This window comes from Bubalus kerabau, chromosome 7 (genome assembly GCF_029407905.1).
Source record: "Bubalus kerabau isolate K-KA32 ecotype Philippines breed swamp buffalo chromosome 7, PCC_UOA_SB_1v2, whole genome shotgun sequence".
Lineage (NCBI taxonomy): Eukaryota > Metazoa > Chordata > Mammalia > Artiodactyla > Bovidae > Bubalus > Bubalus kerabau.
The window spans coordinates 65,917,246-65,937,734 of record NC_073630.1 but is presented as its reverse complement, the minus strand read 5'-3'; the positions used below and the strand labels follow the sequence as shown (position 1 = coordinate 65,937,734).

At 38.7% G+C, this 20,489-nt stretch overlaps 1 protein-coding gene across 1 annotated transcript in view; it reads right to left on the bottom strand.

Moving 5' to 3' along the window:
* GRXCR1 (glutaredoxin and cysteine rich domain containing 1) overlaps positions 1-20,489 on the bottom strand; it is a 143,868-nt gene that overhangs the window by 57,970 nt on the left and 65,409 nt on the right. Inside the window, exon 2 of the mRNA XM_055588442.1 lies at positions 16,638-16,880. Coding sequence (XP_055444417.1) covers positions 16,638-16,880 — 243 coding nt within the window. The remainder of the gene's footprint in view (positions 1-16,637; positions 16,881-20,489) is intronic.

Here is a 20,489-nt window from a genome sequence, read left to right as displayed (position 1 = left end):
TAAAAAATGACTTCTACTTTCATTTATTTTCTTACACATTTAATATATTTTCTTATATTGTGAGAGCCCTCTGGTGGTTGAGAAGATACTAAATCTCTATATGCACAAGAGCAGACAGAGTTCATTATCAACCAAAGTTATCTTTACTGAGATACTGATTTCAAAATCAGTTTATTAAAACTGATTTTAATCAGTTTTAATTAAAATTGATTTTATCAGTTTATTAAAAATAGAGACATTAAATTTTCTATTAATTTTCACCTACTCATAGAATGGTACATTAATTTATTTTCATACATTTCTAGAATTTTTTAAAAAATCTTAAATGCATATATTGAAAGTGAAAGTCACTCAGTCGTGTCCAACTCTTTGCAACCCCATGGGCTATACAGTCCATGGAATTCTCCAAGCCATAATACTGGACTGGGTAGCCATTCCCTTCTCCAGGGGATCTTCCCAACCCAGGTCTCCCACATTGCAGGAGGATTCTTTACCAGCTGAGCCAACAGGGAAGCCTTCAGATCAGATCAGTCGCTCAGTCGCTTCCGACTCTTTGCGACCCCATGAATCGCAGCACGCCAGGCCTCCCTGTCCATCACCAACTCCCGGAGTTCACCCAAACTCATGTCCATTGAGTCAGTGATGCCATCCAGCCATCTCATCCTCTGTCGTCCCCTTCTCCTCCTGCCCCCAATCTCTCCCAGCATCAGAGTCTTTTCCAATGAGTCAACTCTTCACATGAGGTGGCCAAAGTACTGGAGTTTCAGCTTCAGCATCAGTCCTTCCAATGAATACCCAGGACTGGTCTCCTTTAGGATGGACTGGTTGGATCTCCTTGCAGTCCGAGGGACTCTCAAGAGTCTTCTCCAACACCACAGTTCAAAAGCATCAATTCTTCGGCACTCAGCCTTCTTCACAGTCCAACTCTCACATCCATACATGACCACAGGAAAAACCATAGCCTTGACTAGACAAACCTTTGTTGGCAAAGTAATGTCTCTGCTTTTGAATATGCTATCTAGGTTGGTCATAACTTTCCTTCCAAGGAGTAAGCGTCTTTTAATTTCATGGCTGCAGTCACCATCTGTAGTGATTTTGGAGCCCAGAAAAATAAAGTCTGACACTGTTTCCACTGTTTCCCTATCTATTTCCCATGAAGTGATGGGACCGGATGCCATGATCTTTGTTTTCTGAATGTTGAGCTTTAAGCCAACTTTTTCACTCAAGCCTTACGTCTCTTTAAATCCAAATAAGAAAACACTGATCATGCACAACAACATTTTCTTTTCAATCAGATTAAGAATATTTAGCAATTTATATCTAAGAGATGTAGATAAATTGGGTCCTGGAGTCCCTTATTAGGTAGCATGTTCTATGTCTTCTTTTAATTTATGCCCAAGTTGAAAACAAACGCTATTTTGTACTTGTATGGAACCATGGTCCAAAGGACAAAATTTAAGACTCAGGATTTGACATATACAAATAACTAAAGAGTGAAACTACCAGATATTTTACAAGTATCCTTCCACACAGAAAATTACAGAAGGAAAAACTAAAGTGGCAAAGTCTTAGGAAAATGTGACAATGCATTTTTAATTTGTAAAATGTGCAAAATGATAAAGCTAAACTGAGGAGGATGCTGTGGGACTTTCATAGGACAGACACCTTCCCCAGCCCATCCTCTGCCTGCCTCTTGTTTGTAGAAAAACTTCTTCAATCAGGCCTTCATTGATTTCCAAAGCACAAATTTAATCAGAGAAGTAAGAAAATGAAGCACAAAGGCAAACAGTCAAGCAAGACAAAATAATAGTAGTTTATCCATAACAGAATGTCAAGGATCTTTAGTTCCCTCTCAAGGACTGTAGACAACATTCTGAGCCATATCCTTGAACCGTTTTGCAGATACTGAAATCCACATCAGGTAAGACAAAGTCAACTGACCGTTGACCACAAGCCTGTAGACTTCAGACCAGTTGGAAGGCTGGTGATGTTGACTCTCGAAATACAGCTGGTTACCTCACCATCAACCAATAGAAGGATGTCCACAAGCTAATCAGGCATCCTATGACCTTCTCCCTTACTTTGTCTTTAAAAACCCTTCCCTGAAAGCCATTGGGAAGTTCAAGTCTTCTAAGAATTAGCCACCCATACTCTTTGGCCCTGCAATAAATGCTGCACTTTCCTTCACCACAACCTGGCTTTACTGCACACAGCCAAGTAGACCTAAATTTGGTTCAGTAGCAAAGCCAGGATACATATTAAGTAAAGACTGTATGGGTGAAGCTGTTCCTTAGGTTTATAATTTAGAAATACTTAGTGCCAGCATGCCTCAAAGTTCCCCTCTCCTTAATAAACTCTAAGTGTTGGAGTAAAGTTGAATTGTGCATAAACAGATTTCAAGGTACTTACTACTATATGACTTTTCATGTCATTGAATTAAGTTTAGCATCCAAAATATGAGATGAAGAAATTATAATCATAATACTTCTGCATTTCTTTTGTGAGGTTAAGTGACAGAAAAACAAAGCTGTGAGGCGAAAGGCAAAGATTTGGTCAATAGATCAAGGATATCACAAGATGTTACTGGAGGGTACAGGATTACTAAAGAAACAAGATGATAGAATGTGACTCTGGAAACTCGAGCGGGATTTGGTACACTGGTTTAGTTCCACACAGATGTGCTTGAATGCCAAACTGCTCTACAAATATTTTGCGGGCTTGTGGAGTGCTAAAGTATAATTAACTAGCTTTAGTCAATCAAAAGTGTGCAATCCTCCAACATGAAAATGTCACTGAGCACACGTGACTCAGGTGGAAAGTCAGGGTTCGATAATGAAGTTCTTCACCCCGGTGGATTGCAGGGGTCACTGTCACCGGCTTGCTTATGACTCATTCTAGGCACACCCTTTCCAATGTGATGTAGGCAGCCCTCCCATCAACAGGTGGAGTCTGTTCTCTGCATCTTAAACCTGAACCCGACAATGTCACCTGCTCCAGTCAACAGGACAAAAACAAACAAGACTCAATCCAAGTCTTGAAGTGGGCTTCAGCTTTAGGGCTTGCTTTCTTTCACTGCTAGAAATCCCATTGCTGCCATTTAACATTCCCCAGCTAGTCTGCTAGGAAAGAGGAAATCTGAGAAGCCAATTTCCACATATGTAACTGATGTCATCCTAGACTACCCACCTCTGGCCAACTGACCAGTAGACCATGAAAGACAGCCAAACCCAGCCAAAAGTGCAGTCTACAAAGTGATTCTTTAAAGCCACTAAGTTTTGAGGTGATTTGTTATACAGCAAAAGCTAACTGTTACAACTATTTTCAACATAGCACCCTAACTTTGACTACAGTTTATTCCAGTCCCATGGGCATATTTCTCTAGGGATGGAAGTTTGAGACATTTGATAACTTTTTTGCTTCCTGATCTGAGGAATGATACTAGCACCAGAATGAGCTGCTTACAGAAAGAGAGTGACAGTTATCAAAAATCATAGGTTATATTTCATTAAAAAAATTTATTTCCTGTGTTATTAATTACTGTCTAGCAACTACATATCCATGGAAAAGAGGTCTTGGGGCCCAGTAAAATGCAACAAAATCCAAGGGTATTAGGAGTTCACTTGAAAAATAGTTCACTTAAAAATTACATGTGTCTTTTAAGTGACCTCAGACTCAGCATGATGATGCTTAAAGTAAACCTAGGCACTACTATTAGAGGGATAGAGATCCTACTGAGGAGATAACCATCTGGAAGATTGGTTCTAGCTTTGGGTGCTGCACTTAAAGACTAGAATATGTCTTAAGGAGAATAATTACGATTTTGAAGCTCAGAAAGTCAAGAGATAAGAGTAAGTATGAAACAAACCAAGAAGAAAACTTGCCAACATTTTTGTATACGAAGATTTAGTTAAGTGGATGAGGGAACAATTTTAATTCTAATTACTCTAGGTAGAACTAAGACTAATGGGTGAAGGAAGTTAGACACAGGCTTGTTATCAACATGAGAAAAAAATTTCTAATATTTACAGGAGTACCACAATAGATTGACTTGAACAGTAAGAGGTTTTGTCACTGGGTGTGTTCAAAGATTGTTCATCTCTGCCCAGGGTTATGGTAGAAAGAATTATGCAGTGAGAGGGACATTAGACAGGATGACATGTAAGATTCCTTCCAAATCCAAGATTCTAATCTTCTGTATGAAACTTATACATGTATTTATCTACTACATCTGAAATTTAGTAATTAAGTAGATCTTCTGCAACCTCATCTTACTAGTTGTCCCACCAGTCTCCCAGTGGTCTTAATCTGAGAGAATATGAGAGAGGGGAGGCACTAAGAATGTAAAACATTAATTCCTTCACCCACTCTATTTCTTAGTTGGGCACACACTCTAGATTCAACAACTTTGTTCTAGAAATAAGAGCAAATCAGATGTCATCTGTTCATATTTTAATACAATGAAATTCATTCTGAGTTGAATAAAGGTAAAATTAGGTTTACTACTGAAAAGAGAGGGAGGAAAATCAAAGTTTCATATTGTAAGGAAAAAATTATGATGGTATAGTGTCTTATACGTAAACCTTCTCTTTCATTTTCAGAGGAAATAGGTATATTGTTAATAATTTTTAAATCTCATATGTTATAAACTATTATTAATATGTTTTAACTAGCATTTTTAATTGCTTAGTATTAAAATTTAAAAAGTAACACTATTTAAATAACTATGTTTAATATTCATGGAAAGGTATCATGAATGGCAATGGAACATTGCTAGTAGCCCACATATCAACTCAAATGAAACTAGTATCTGAAGCATGACCTTGATGATAGTTTTTATATTTAAAAAACTACCACTATGCAGAAGTTCAGATGCTGTGCAGCATCCTGCCCTCATAGATCAGACTGCTTGGAAATTAACATGTGAAAGTGAACTCAGAATAATACTCTGTACCTTTTCTCCTCTCATGACTTCTTGATCCAATCTTATATTAATTCTCTTTATTCTCTCTGTCTTTCCACCTACAGCCCATAAATGTAAAGTTTTCTCTAAAGCTCTTGCTATAATATTAGCAAAGAATCACTTAGTGTGTGCCATGTTCCAGGCACTGTGAGTTTTTATGCTTCATAATTCTCAAAATACTCAGTCATTAGTATTTTATTATCTTCACCTTAGAGAGATTAAATAACTAGACTAACATCCATTCCAGTAAGACAAATAGCTTACTCTTGCATTCAGATGTGTGCTTCCACTGCTTTGCTACTCCTTTATAGGAGGGGCTCCCAAAATGTGAAAATTGAGATCCCATGGAATACAATGTAAATCTTGACAAGTGACTAGATATGAGGAAGAGAAAGACGTGGTATCAAAGAAAACTGAGATTGGAGTTTGAGTGACTGGAAGAATTGTGGGATCATTTATCAAAACCAAAGAATTGGAATAAAAAGCTAATAATAAAGAAGTTTTGTGTGTTTTTTTAATGTCAAAGTAAAATATCTGTAAAAAAAATTAACATACCCTACAAGATTGTGACTGTATAGAGACTTGAAGACTAGCAAAAGTGAAAGATAATAACAGATGTGGGAAATAGGAATCAAGAGATGTCAATGAAATTTCTGTTTGGGGGAAATTAGAAAACAATTCAAAGTAGTTGGTTATGTGGACCACAACAGAAAACCAACAAGATATTCTCAGGAGTATGAAATAGTGGGCCTAGATAATGCTGATGATACAACTTTGTTGTAGACTTCTTTGCTAAAATTTTGAGATTTTCTCCAATAATGTCCTTGATGTGCTGGAATAAGAGAAGAAAAACACAGGAATCTGTACCAGACTGGGATCTGACAAATGTAGAAAGTCAAGAGAGCTGATCCAGTGAGTGATACAGACTAGATGTTATTATATTTATGAATACAGAAATATAGGGAAACAAGTGAAACCAAAAGTGTGCCTACAATAGAAAGGGAGAAGGATAAACAATACCAGTGGTAACAGAGCAAGTTCAATAATGGAGAGAGACTGAAGGACAGAAAATTGTGGTCAGAGCAGGATATTTCTAAGGTCAAGATCTTGAATGTGGAGTGTTTTCAAGTGATGAAATAACTCAGAATGTAAATATGCTGCTGAAGAGTGGAAGAGTTTGAGCTCTAGAGTCCAACTCTCCTAAATTTGAATCCTGGCTTGTGATCTGAAGGTATTTAAAGAGTTTCTTATCTTCTCTAAGTTTCTTAATTTGTCTAACAAAATTTGGGGTGATAGAAATGAGAGGGGTACTATCTACATTTTTATTTTAATAGGTCAAGGAAAGCTTAGCAGAGTGTATCATTCAAGTTAGCTTTTACTATTGCTGTTGTTGTTTCTCTTTGGGATAGGCCTGTACAGACTGCTATATTCAAAATGGATAACTGACAAGGACCTACTGTAGGGCATGTGGAATTCTGCTCAATGTTATGTGGCAGCTTGAATGGAAGGGAAGTTTGAGGGAGAATGGGTACATGTATATGCATGGCTGGACCCCTTTGCTGTTAACCCAAAACTATCACAACGTCATTAATCAGCTATACCTCAATACAAAAATAAAAAGTTAAAAAAAATCCTCAGTTATTCAGGAAAAAAAGGACAAGGAAGCAATCACATGACAGATTATTGCTTCATTTATACTCCAAGAGCTTGACTTAAAGCTTAAATTTCAAACTTCCCCATCCTGTACTTTCTGAAGTAGAGTGAACAGGCCAGGAACAAATATTCCATGACTCTGCACAAGGACGCTTAAAGATTGAATATCTGCTGTACCTATTACCAAATCAGGTCCATGAAAAATTAGTAGATCTGAAAGCTCAGGGGATTCTTCTTTCATCCAGATCTCTGGGGAAATTAGTAATGATCAAGGAAATGACCAAAAAGATGAATTCCAAAGAAAAAGGAAAAAATAAAGATCTAAAATTCATCAATTCCACAATTAAATGCTAAAGAATCTAAATCAGATATGATGGTAATTACTTGTAATGAAGTGGGTTACTTACTTGATAAAATACTCAAGGTAACTAAGAAGTGGGGGTATACCTCAGTAGGCACCATCTTGAAAGTACTCCTTTTAATGAAAAGTTAATTATCTAGGGATAAATTTTCAGAAAGCCTTGATATTTAAAGAAGATTGTGTCTTAGGTACAGTGAGATGGTCTATAACTTTTAACGGATTTTCAAAGCATGTAACTCCAACATTTATAAACCACTTCTCACAGGTACATGGTAAATATTTTAAAGAGGTTCAAAACCAGAGTTTCAAAACCTAAAAAAACACTTAATTTTACATTGATGGTTTATGAAAATAGTTATTATTGCATATAATACATTCCCATAAAGAAACACCAAATTTACCAAAGATTCCCTCCCATCAGCCCACCATCTCTGCAACCCTCCTTAACAGAATGAATACTAGGGAGTTGTCTGATTCAAGCAAACAATTAGTATAAAACATGCAACTTGAAGAAGCTTATTCTAGTCAACTACTCAAAGAGATCTTTGCTCAGTGTGGCAGATACTAACTTCCTACTCAATACCATGATGCTTTATTCTAAGAAAAACCTTGATTTTTTTAAACATATCAATGTGTCCCTCTGGAAGAGCACAATTCTATTTTGCAACAAAGGTGAATAATAAAATACAAAGTTGGGTGAGCTTTCTGGATGGATTCTTTAAATTCTTTTAGCTAGAATGTACTTCTCTCTTTTCTTTTCTTTCTCATTCCCATCCTGTCTAGAATGCAAGTGTGATATCAATACTTATATTAATTATAGGAACATTAGGTCCACTAAACCTCAAAGATAGAAGGTATGTGCTAAGAACTGTAAAATAGAAAGTGGTCTTAGGTGACATCATGGGACTTTATACCCTCCCAGGAGCATCTTCCTGGACATTTTTTATGTGAGAAAAGATAAAACCTCTAATTTTTAAGGCTTCAGGACTTTTTGTTTGTTTACAGATGTTTTCTGTAAAAATAAATCACTGTTATTCAGAAAAAAAATGTAATTCATTAATGCCATGGACATTAAGCCTGAAAATTTCTCTGTTATACTGCCTAAAAGTGGACCACTTAATGATTCATTTTGATAAACAGTATAATGGTTTTTAAAGGGCTTCCCTGGTGGTTCAGATGGTAAAAAAATCTGCCTGCAATGTGGTAGACCTGGGTTTGATCCCTGGTTTGGGAAGATTTCCTAGAGGAGGGCATGACAACCCATTCCACTACTCTTGCCTGGAGAATCCCCATGGACAGAGGAACCTGGTGGGCTACAGTCTGTGGGGTCACAAAGAGTCAGACACAACTGAGCGACTGAAAGCAAGCACAACACAATATTTTTAATGGATTGTTTATATGGTAGTAAACATTAAACAACAAAGAACTATGACCTCTGAGAGGCAGGGAGTAAATGAGTGAGTTCTATGGACTCCCAGGCTTACTATCATAATAGCTATTCAAGTTATATTCAAGAAGGGGGAGTTTAAACAGAACCAGGTAGATTCCTTGAGTTAAGGAAAGAGACCTAGAGCCCAGGAAGCTAAGATGGCTAGCGTTCATAGGACAGAGAGTAAAGAGCTTCACAGAGAACTCCAGAGATGGGCAGAGGGCCCAGCTTGAGTTCAGCAGAGAAATGTTTAGTACATCTATGTAAGGAAACTACTCAAGGCCAGCAAAGGACCACCTGAAAGTATGAAAAGTGACAGTATTTGGGGGAAGGGTTGGGAATACTGCCTGTTTTCACCAGCCAGACTGGGGTATTGAGTAAAGTAATCAAAAGATCACATCCCCATCAGTTCAGTTCAATTCAGATCAGTTGCTCAGTCATGTCCGACTCTGTGACCCCATGAATAACAGCACGCCAGGCCTCCTTGTCCATCATCAACTCCTGGAGTTTACCCAAACTCATCTGGTCCCATCACTTCATGGCGGATAGACAGGGAAACAATGGAAACTGTCAGACTTTATTATTTTGGACTCCAAATCACTGCAGATGATGATTGCAGCCATGAAATTAAAAGACTCTTACTCCTTGGAAGGAAAGTTATGACCAACCTAGATAGCATATTGAAAAGCAGAAATAGTACTTTGCCAACAAAGGTCCATCTAGTCAAGGCTATGGTTTTTCCAGTGGTCATGTATGGATGTGAGAGTTGGACTGTGAAGAAAGCTGAGCACCAAAGAATTGATGCTTTTGAACTGTGGTGTTGGAGAAGACTCTTGCAAGTCCCTTGGACTGCAAGGAGATCCAACCAGTCCATCCTAAAGGAGATTAGTCCTGGGTGTTCATTGGAAGGGCTAATGCTAAAGCTGAAACTCCAATACTTTGGCCACCTCATGCAAAGAGTTGACTCATTGGAAAAGACCCTGATGCTGGGAGGGATTGGGGGCAGGAGGAGAAGGGGACGACAGAGGATGAGATGGCTGGATGGCATCACCAACTCAATGGACATGAGTTTGGGTGAACTCCGGGAGTTGGTGATGGACAGGGAGGCCTGGCGTGCTGCAATTCATGGGGTCGCAAAGAGTCAGACATGACTAAGCAATTGAACTGAACTGAACTGAACTGATGTCCATGGAGTCAATGATGCCATCCAACCATCTCATCCTCTGTTATCCCCTTCTCCTCCTGTCCCGAATCCCTCCCAGCATCAGGGTCTTTTCCAATGAGTCAACTCTCTGCATGAGGTGGCTGAAGTATTGGAGTTTCAGCTTCAGCATCAGTCCTTCCAATGAACACCCAGGACCCATATCCTTTAGGATGGACTAATTGGATCTCCTTGCAGTCCAAGGGACTTGCAGGAGTCTTCTCCAACACCACAGTTCAAAAGCATCAATTCTTTGGTGCTCAGCTTTCTTCACAGTCCAACTCTCACATCCATACATGACCACTGGAAAAACCATAGCCTTGACTAGATGGACCTTTGTTGGCAAAGTAATACTAAGGAATAATTAGTTTTGTGTGGTTGGATGGCATCTCCAACTCAATAGACATGAGTTTGAGAAAACTCTGGGAGTTGGCGATGGACAGGGAGGCCTGGCGTGCTGCAGTCCATGGGGTCGCAAAGAGTCGGACACAACTGAGTGACTGAACTGAACTGAAACACCTAAAAAATCTTAATAACAAACCCAAAATAGCAAACTATTTCCGAGTAACATGACTGCCTTTCAGCAAAAAGTACAAGGATATATACATATACATATACATATATATTTTTTTTAATACAAAAATATCCCAATAAAAATACTCTTATCCAACCAGGTATATGGAATTCAAGCAAAAATTACCAGGAAGGCAAAGAAGTGGAAAACAGTACTCAGAATTTCAAAACCAACCCAGAACTGACACAGATAATGAAACTGTTAAACAGATTAAAAGTTATTATATGATCAAAAAGCTAAAAAAACATATTGAACATGTTAAGCAGAGACATGAAAAATACGTTTTTTAAAGAAATCAAATGTCTAAAGATAAAAATTACAGTATCTGAGATTAAAAAAAAACACACAGATGGGAGTAATAGAAGATTACATATTATATAAGAAAAGACTAGGAATCCAGGAGACATAGCAATAGAAAGTACCCAAAATGAAATGAAGTAAGCTATGGAACTACTTCAAGCAGCCTGATAGGGATGTAATTAAAGCCTCTGAAAACAAAAAGAGAAAGAAGGGAAAATAAAAATAACATTTGAAAAAAAAATAGCTGAAAGTTTTTCACATTTGATAAAAACTAATAAAACAACTGATTCAAGAATCTCCTTGAACCGTAAGCAAAAGAAAAATGAAGGAAGTTACACCAAGGCATACCATAATTGAGGTTCTCAAATCTGGTGATAAACAGAAAAGCTTAAAAGCAGTTGGGGTTGGCGGTGATGAAGAAGACATGTTACAAACCAAGAAATAAAGATCAGGGCGACCACATATGTTTTATCAGAAGTAATGTGAGAAGATAGAGGACCAACACCTCTAAACTACTGGGAAAAAATCCAACCTATAATTCTATATCCAGCAAAAATATTTCTTAAAGTTAAAAATGAAATAAAAACTTTTCAGACTTTTAAATACTGAAAGAATTCATCCACAGCAGACCCACACTACATAGCAGTGTATAAGAAGTCTTTCACAAAAAAGAAAAGGGATGTCAAATGGCTATGGTGCTCTATATCAAGGATTAAAGAGAACCAGACATTAAAATTCCAGGGGCTACAGTACTTTCAAACTCACTTGAATGAGGGCATCACTACCCCGATCATGAAACCAGACCTAGACATTAGAAGAATAGAAAACTATGTTAAGACAAAGACCCATGTTTAGCAGGGGACTGGGCTTGGAGGAAGGGATTAACTACTAAATGACATGAAGACTATTTGGGGGCTTATGGAAATGCTGTATATTTTGGATGTGTTGGTAGATACATGGGTGTACACATTTGTTAAACTGTACAATTTAAATGCGTACAATTTATTAAATGTAAAGTGTACCTCAATAAAGCTGGTTAAAATAAAACTAAATAAAAGCAGCATATCCAGCAGATACTATGGTTTGTCTCACTCAGTAACCTACCCCATCACTTTATAGACTGTCTTCCTGTGCTATAGAGAGAATATCGGGGTGTAGAGGCTAGAAACCTACAAAGCACATTTCCCATTTTCTCTCACTGCTTTCACGTGTGACTTATTTATTGACCACAAACAGATAAACATCACTCAAGATTTTACTTAGGAAGAGAATTTCGTAGAAAGAAGGGTGGAGAACACATCATCTATTTTGCTGGTGAGGACCATGGCAAAGACAACAAGTTACTAGAGCTGGTCACTTCCAGATGGTGGCAAAGGCTTCCTTGGTGACTCATTTCTACAGAGAAGTGTTGGAAGTAGTCTCTAGACAAGCCTAGAGTCTATATTTCTAGTGTGTCTACTAGCAATGCTCAATAATAATTTCTTCATTCCTAAATTGAATAAAATAATACTTTAAATAGATACAGAATTTCCAAGCAGTCACAACTCAGTATCAGCTAATTTCAGAGACCCCTCTAGACCAACAGCCTTTCCATTCCTCTCTCTGTTAGAGAGGAGGCCCCTGTTGGATTCATTCTACATGTTTCATAGCTATGTTCCAATGTGGATTTTGTGGACTCTTACTGTAGAGGTTTATGGTTGGTCCGTAATCAAGACATAATTTCTAACTCATATCCAACTGGAATTTATAAGATTATTTATGTCCAAACTATTGGGACATAATCTTTTCACATCAAGATTTTCTGATGCCAAAAACAACAGGACACTTACTCCAAGGACTTTGACAGCAAAGGTCCTTATGGTTAAATCTATGGTTTTTCCAGTGGTCGTGTATGAATGTGAGAGTTGGACCATAAAGAAGGCAGAGCACCGAAGAATTGATGCTTTTGAAATGTGGCGTTGGAGAAGTCCAAGAGAGTCCCTTGGACTGCAAGGAGATCAAACCAGTCGATCCTAAAGGAAATCAATCCTGAATGTTCATTGGAAGGACTGATGCCAAAGCTGAAGCTCCAGTACTATGGTCACCTGATGCGAAGAGCTGACTCATTGGAAAATACCCTGATGCTGGGAAAGATCAAGGGCAGAAGAAGAAGGGGACAAGAGAGGACAAGATGGTTGGATGGCATCACCGACTCAATGGACATGGGTTTGAGCAAGCTCCGGGAGATGGTGATGGATAGGGAAGCCTGACGTGCTGCAGTCCATGGGGTCACAAAGAGCTGGACACGACTGAATGACTGAACAACAATAGCAACTCCAGGGAAGTTCCAAGCTGAATTTGCTTCTACCTCCACCAACTCCCCCTCTACCACTGAGCATCACAGGGCTGTGTAGATCTTCTTTCTAAAGTAATTTCTTTTCCTTTGACTGTTCCATTATTTCCATCTTCAGGTTTTAGTTTCTCTGGGGAAGAGAGTCATCAGACAAAAAGAGCATCCTTGTCAACTCTTCCATTCTTGCCCTCGGATGGAGCCCTGATAGCTTCCCTTCAATGAAAACAACTGAGCTCCTTTGGCACCACCCACCCTGAGTCTGTGGCAGTAAAATAGGGTAGCTGTGACTTGTCCTTTTCCTCTCTCTTTCCATCACATCACGCTTTGTCTCCATACTCCTCTGTTTGTGTCTACTTCATTCTCTGGCTCTGGCTGTTTCTCTCTCTCTCCATCCTTAAAGGCAGTTGTATTTGTGCAGCTGATTCACACATCTTGATTTTTCTCATTTACTTAAATGTTAAGTAAATCAAATGGTTCTATATAACTGTTTAAGACATCACAGATGTTAAGGAAACTACCAACATCAGTTTCTCATCCTCTTCCAGAATAATGCTTCACCACATGCCAAAACCCAGCAGAGGGCATCCTTCCATTTCAGATGCACAAATAGGGAAAAGGTTCTACAAGCCCAACAATGTCCTCTATTTGCAATTGTGCATGGAATCTAAATAAAGTGGCTATTGCAGGAGGAGGGAATTTTGTTATGTAAGCGGTTTTGGACTGTTTATCTCCATTTTGAATTATAAATCTAGAAGTAATTCCTCTTTTATCAGAAAAAGAAAGGGGGGTAAAACATCTCTGTGTCTGACCTCTCTTCAGACTTGGGGAATCAGCTTCAAATTTCAGAAGCAACAGAGTAGCATGTGTGTGATTCTTCTACCTCTAGGTTACTTTGTGTGTAATAAAGTGATCACAGAGACAAAGTCATTGAGAAAGAACTCCGCACTCAACCTCCTTTGTCTGTCATGCTCTCCCTCTATCCCTGAAACTGAAGGACAAACAACAGGAGAGGCACTTGGGCAGCATAGACTGAGAAGTAGGAAGAGGAGCATGGTTAAAATCAGAGCAGTGGGTGGGCCAAGCTTATTGACCACTAAGTGATCTTAGTGATCACCCACTAAGTTCAACTGTGCAGTTTCACAGAACTTAAAACACCACAGTGAAAAATATCTTACATTGTCAGAAGAATTTTTTCCCAGTTTAAAAAGCAAATCTCACAACCTTTTACCAGTGATTTTCTTCCCAGCATGGATATGTTCTTCAGATTTTTTCCCTTGTGGAAGAATATCTTAAAGAAGGAAAGAATATGAAGAGACAATATAGCATCATTCCTACAGCCATTTAATGTATGTTTTTGAGAGCTTTGTGACAAACTCTGTTCAAGGTGCTAAGAATATAGCAGCAAACAAACTAATAACAATTACTTTCCTTAAGGTGATGTGCCAAAGTACAAGGGTTTGGGGAACCGGACTGACATAACATGGAGTCCTGGCCCTGCCAATCACCCAGCTATGTCACTTGGAGCAAAAGAATATTCTCTTTTTCAAAACAGGGATGAAAATTGCTACTACTTATTAAAAACATACTTTGTTCCGACCATATGAACTGATTAATATTTTATATCATTATATAACTGATACATATAATTGTATAATAATGGGGCTTCCCAGGTGGCCCTAGTGATAAAAAAAAAAAACCCTCTTGCCAATGCAGAGGACACAAGAGACATGTTTCGATTTCAGGGTCAGGAAGATCCTCTCGAGTAGAAAATGGCAACCCACTTCAGTATTTTTGTCTGGAAAATTCCATGGACAGAGGAACCTGGCACTCTACAGTCCATGGGGCCTCAGAGACGTGGACACGACTAAGCGACCCTGCACACACACACGTGCATAATAATAAAATAATATAATACATACATATATACTAAAATCCTCACCATTCACCTAAGAACAGTTCTACTATTATTCTCATACAAAAGAGGAAACCAGGTACAGAGTGATTTATACATTTCTCAGCATTAGAAGTATCAGAGCGTGAATTTGAAACAATGCTGCCTGACTCCAAGGCAATCTTGCCTTTTAACCAGTGTTCCAAAGAGTTCATTTCTAAAGGTAGACTGATGGTTAGATGAGATAACACATGCAAGCTGAAAGTATACTATAGTGCTTTTTTTTTTTTTTGTCAATATCAAGGCCCACTGAGTTTATTGATGTATAATTGACATACAGTGCTGTGTAAGTTTAAGGTGTACAATATAATGATTTGACTTACATACATCAAGAAATGGTTATCACAGTAGGCCTAGTGAACATTCATCACCTCATATAGATAAAAAAGAAAAGAAAAAGGAAAAATACTTTTCCTTGCGATGAGAACTTAAGGACTTATTCTCTTAACAGCTTTCCTATATAACATATAGCAGCATTAATTTTATTAACCATGTTGTATATTATATCCCTAGTACTTATAACTGGAAGTTTGTATCCACCGGTTAAAATCTATGTATTTATCTGTCATTATTATCTGTACCATTGCCGTGGGTTTCTGGGACCTCAGGCTCAATACTTCAATCAAAATTCTTCTCGTTCAGAATCAATCTGTATCCAGCTCTGGTTGAAAGTAAGAATGCATGATGTCATAGCTAGTGAATCATGGCTTTTCTGCATTAATCTTGCCATAAGATGGCAGACTCCCTCTAACAGCCACGGCTCTAGACAGGACATCAGATACAAGCTCCCCATAACAAATAGGAGCATTTCCTGCTAAGAAAAATCTCTGGTTTTTTCTAACTTTCCCTGAAACCTGAAAGTTAAGACCAGATTTGAAAAATTAATATGTACTGATTTCTCACTACACTCAAGGCACCAGAAATATCAAGAAAAATACAGAATGCCATGTAAATTAATTATTGCAATTCACTTTTTTGTTCTCTGATCAGTGACCTTGTCAGCCCTACCTCCCAGCCACTGGCATCCCTCAGCAATTTGCTCTCCCTCTCTCTAAAGTGTCCCCTCCAGCGCCCCCTTCTTGGGCTTCTTACCGATGACACACATTCATAGATGGATGGGGGTTATTATGCTAACGGTGTTATTCAGAGAGCAATGGAGGAGTCGTGTTTTTTGCTGCTCTGGGAATTCTCTGCTCTGCTCACTGTAAGCCTGCATTTGTGTCTCACACTCCTGCATTCCTCCAATCAAGAATCATTTTAAACAACAAGCAGATAAAATTCTGGCTACAGCCCTATTTCTTATTGATTTCATGTCATGACTGTCATCTCAGTTTCATTAAGTAGGAAATTGAGTGTTTGATGATGTAGTATAGGAGAATTCACAAATGCATATCTCATATTCCATTTTTCTTACCTGCACTTAAAAAAAGTTTTTATCCCATAGGTCAAGCTTCTCAATTCAAAACTCAAGTCGACTAACCATTTTTAAAATGTATTTCTATTCAAAAAGACAATTCCATGCTGATTTTGTCTCACTATGACTCTGTAGGGATGAACACTGTAGTGATACATCATTTGGGATAGAAGTAAGTGCCTCAAAACCGCTGGATTGAACTCCGAAAATCAGGAAGTATGCTGGTAGCTATGATGCAAGTTGCTTTGTCATAAGTTTACAGATTTCTATCAGCACTGCTGCTGCTGCTGCTGCTGCCGCCGCCGCTGCTAAGTTGCTTCAGTCGTGTCCGACTCTGTGCGACCCCAGAGACGGCAGCCCACCAGGCTGCCATTTCCTTCTCCAATGCATGAAAGTGAAAAGTGAAAGGGTATCAACACTGATTGGGTTCAATAAAAAAGATTTTCCTTAGCAGACACTTACCCCTAGATAATGGCCATCAATGAACACAACAGGGAGGGAAGGAGCTTCAGAAACCCGCCGGCATCGTTCATCTAACTCTTTTCCATAGTCACCATTCAAAGCAATGTTTTTCTCTTCAAATTTGACTCGATGGTTCTGGAAGATCTTTCTAACCAGTTCACACCTTTCAAAGGTCGTCCGTACCACACGAAGGCAAGTGGTATAAATCACTACCCGGTCAAATTCCAGCTCAGTTGATGGTTGCTGAAGGAAAACATTATAGAGTAAATATTTTGCATTTGCTTTCTTCTCATTATTTTAAGACAATTAACATTTCAGCCAATGACTTACACGTTAAATGTGTACAAGTTGAATAAGCACCATATTTGTCAATTCTAAGACATGTCTTTATATTTTAGAACATTTATAATTGCAATACAAATGACAATCAACATAATTTAGATGACATAATTTAATTGGCAGTATTTTTTTCTCTACTTAGTAGTATATCAGATAATGGTGCTCCTTAAAATTGATGATGTCTCACATGGCATGCCATGTGATGAAATAAGGAATGGTAAAATTACTTTTCTCATCTTTTGTAGACATCATTCAATTATGATAGTGGCCTCTTGTACCCAAAGTAAAACATGGGACAGAATAGTCAACATTAAAATTTAACCATTTGAAAATTCTTCTCCTAATCAACTTACCAAATTTTTTTTAATTTTATTTTATTTTTAAACTTTACAATATTGTATTAGTTTTGCCAAATATCGAAATGAATCCACCACAGGTATACCTGTGTTCCCCATCCTGAACCCTCCTCCCTCCTCCCTCCCCATACCCTCCCTCTGAGTCGTCCCAGTGCACCAGCCCCAATTTTAAGGTTTTTTGAGCCACAATTTCCTGAGAGTAAAAGACCCTATATCATAGGGCTGTTCTGAGGTTTAAGTGTGTGTGCATGAGTTCTGCTGAGTGACAGGCTTCCATGTGCAGTGAAAGGTCTCCACCACTAGGAAAAAATGTTGAGTGGCTCAGAGAGAGTGTATAGAAACCAAGACCAAGGTGGGCAGCAGGTAAAAGCCAGACAAGGAAAGGAATAAAGGAAATAGTACATTGCAACAGAGGCAAACAACTCTCAAAACCAAGGTGAAGACTCCTAAGAGAATCCTTTTTTGTCTGCGTTTCCTGCTACATTAGAAATCAGTGACTGCAATCCTGGGAAACCCTGCTGACACTGCAAGCCACATATCAGCTAGGTGGTCCTGACATCACCAGGACAACATCATCCTCTTCCTCTTTAGCATAGTCTTACTTGAAGGAGGCTGAACAGAACCCAACTACATATCCTGAGTTCAAGGGATACATGAGTGTCCACGGGGCTACAGTTGTTGAAAGACAACCACACAACTTGTAAACTCCTGTGAAATCAAAACTTTGATTGGAAACCACTCCAAGCAGCTAAATAGTAGAAGCAGAAGGTAGGATACTAAGCTCCACCATTTTGTATTCAACGAAATTGAACCACTCAGCCAGATGCAAACACACAGGTAGTCCTAAAAAGGTATGAAGTGATGAAGATGGCAATACAATGGTCTACACTTCACTGAGAAAGAGGACATTTTGTTTTTCCTGATGGTAAAATGCACTAAAGACATAAGAATCATTTCTTCCCTCAACAGAATTTAGAGGCTGAGTTGAAAACCAGAGCTCTGGAGGGGCAAAGCCTCTGTCATGAATACTGGAGCAGGCCAGGAGTAAAAGAGGTAGGTGCTAGTGAGAGGCAGGAAGAGTGTCATTTGAAAAGGAAAAAACAGAACTCAGCTTCAAGCAATTTCAGGATTTCAGTCATGTCACTTAGTGTTGTCAGATAAGATTATTGTAAATATAAACCTGACATCTGGATTTTTATAAGAAATTTTCTGCTTTCTAAATAGTGGCACCTCATTAAAAAAATATATGGAGACCCTTGGACCAATATCACTGAAGGCGGAATTTGGCTTATAGACCGGAAATTTATTAACACTGGAAAGGAGAGAGTCCCGAGGAGTTATATCATATGTTCCTGGACAATGTCTCTGGCCATATGTGTCTCTGAGAAGTTACTGAGCCATTTAGCTCAGTTTCCTCATCTGTAGAATGTGATCATAGCAGTAGATACCAAACATATTTGATGAGTAGATTAAGTAAGAGAAAATAAGAAAACAACTACTGCAGGGCTTAAAATAAAGTACTGTGTTAAGTTATAACTGCAAAAATATTACAATCCACATTGTGGAACTTTTAAGATTAAAACCACAAGCAAAAAATAAATCAGTGGAAAACATTAGTGAAATTAATAATACAAAAAGGAGGATTTTTACTATGCTTTAGATTAAGGAGCATTGATCTTCACAGAGGGTAACCAAGTGCCCAAGAGCCTCTGGATTCTCTTCATACACTTATGGACATGCTGGGAATCACTGAACTCATGGTAAATGTTGCAGCTTTTGGAAGAGCACTAAGGTTCTCTTCTTCTTAATGATATTATCTGGGTAATTACGCATTGTTCCTCTGGCTGCAAAGACTTATAACTGCATTTGTTTCTACCAAAATGCTTCACTTTTTTCAATAGTATACTTATTGTTTTAAATATTTGATAAGCAATACAGCTCCCCTACGTGAAGAAGCGGGAAAGTTTAAGATTGGACCGTTCTGCTACCACCACAACTGACTCACATAGGATTCTCTCTGCCAGGAAACAAATGCTTGGTACCACTTTCCTATGTGTCTCTAAGACATATACATTTAAGAAACAGTAACACTATGAATCCTTATTTGGTGGCCATGTTAAATGCTGTCTAATGCAAAGGGTAACAAAAATATTCCTATACAGCTATTGTTGAGAATTGGCTTTGTTGCCTGAAATCAATGATTCTACAACAGTATTTGATATTAGAACAACCTAGGAAGCATTTAAAAATCCCTAAAGCCCAGGCCAAGCACATACCAGTTAAATCAGTATCACAGGGTGGGACTTCAAAATTGAAGTTTTTTTAAAAAATTCCTATGGCAATTTCTGGCTTCCCCAGTGGCTCAGCAGTAAAGAATCCACCGCAATGCAGAAGACACAGGAGACGTGGGTTTGATCCCTGACTCAGGAAGATCTCCTGGAGAAGGGAATGGCAACCCACTCCATTAGTCCTGCCAGGAGAATCCCATGGACAGAGGAGCTTGGAGGGCTTCAGTCCATAGGGTCACAAAGAGTCAGACACGACTGAAGCTACTGAGCACACAGCACATGGCAATTTCAGTGTGCAACCAAGTTCTAGAACTAGTTAGACACCAGTTGGAAATGCAGAATCGTGAGCTGCAGCCCAGATCTACTGAATCAGAATCTGCTGTTTAACAAGTTTTCTGGGAAATCTGGGTGCACATTCTATTTTGAGGAGCCCTGGTAAGTCACATAGACAGTTTGACTTGACAGAAAACCTAGGTTTATGTCCCTTTAAAATAACTTCTAGTCATTTACACAGTCATTAGAATAAGTTGCCAAATATATACTAGGCACTAGATATATAATGGAGAAGGCAATGGCACCCCACTCCAGTACTCTTGCCTGGAAAATCCCATGGACAGAGGAGCCTAGTAGGCTGCAGTCCATGAGGTCGCTAAGAGTCAGGCACAACTGAGCGACTTCACTTTCACTTTTCACTTTCATGCATTGGAGAAGGCAATGGCAACCCACTCCAGTGTTCTTGCCTGGAGAATCCCAGGGACGGGGGAGCCTGGTGTGCTGCCGTCTGTGGGGTCGCACAGAGTCGGACATGACTAAAGCGACTTAGCAGCAGCAGATATATTTTGGTGACCAAACAATATAATTTCCTAAGG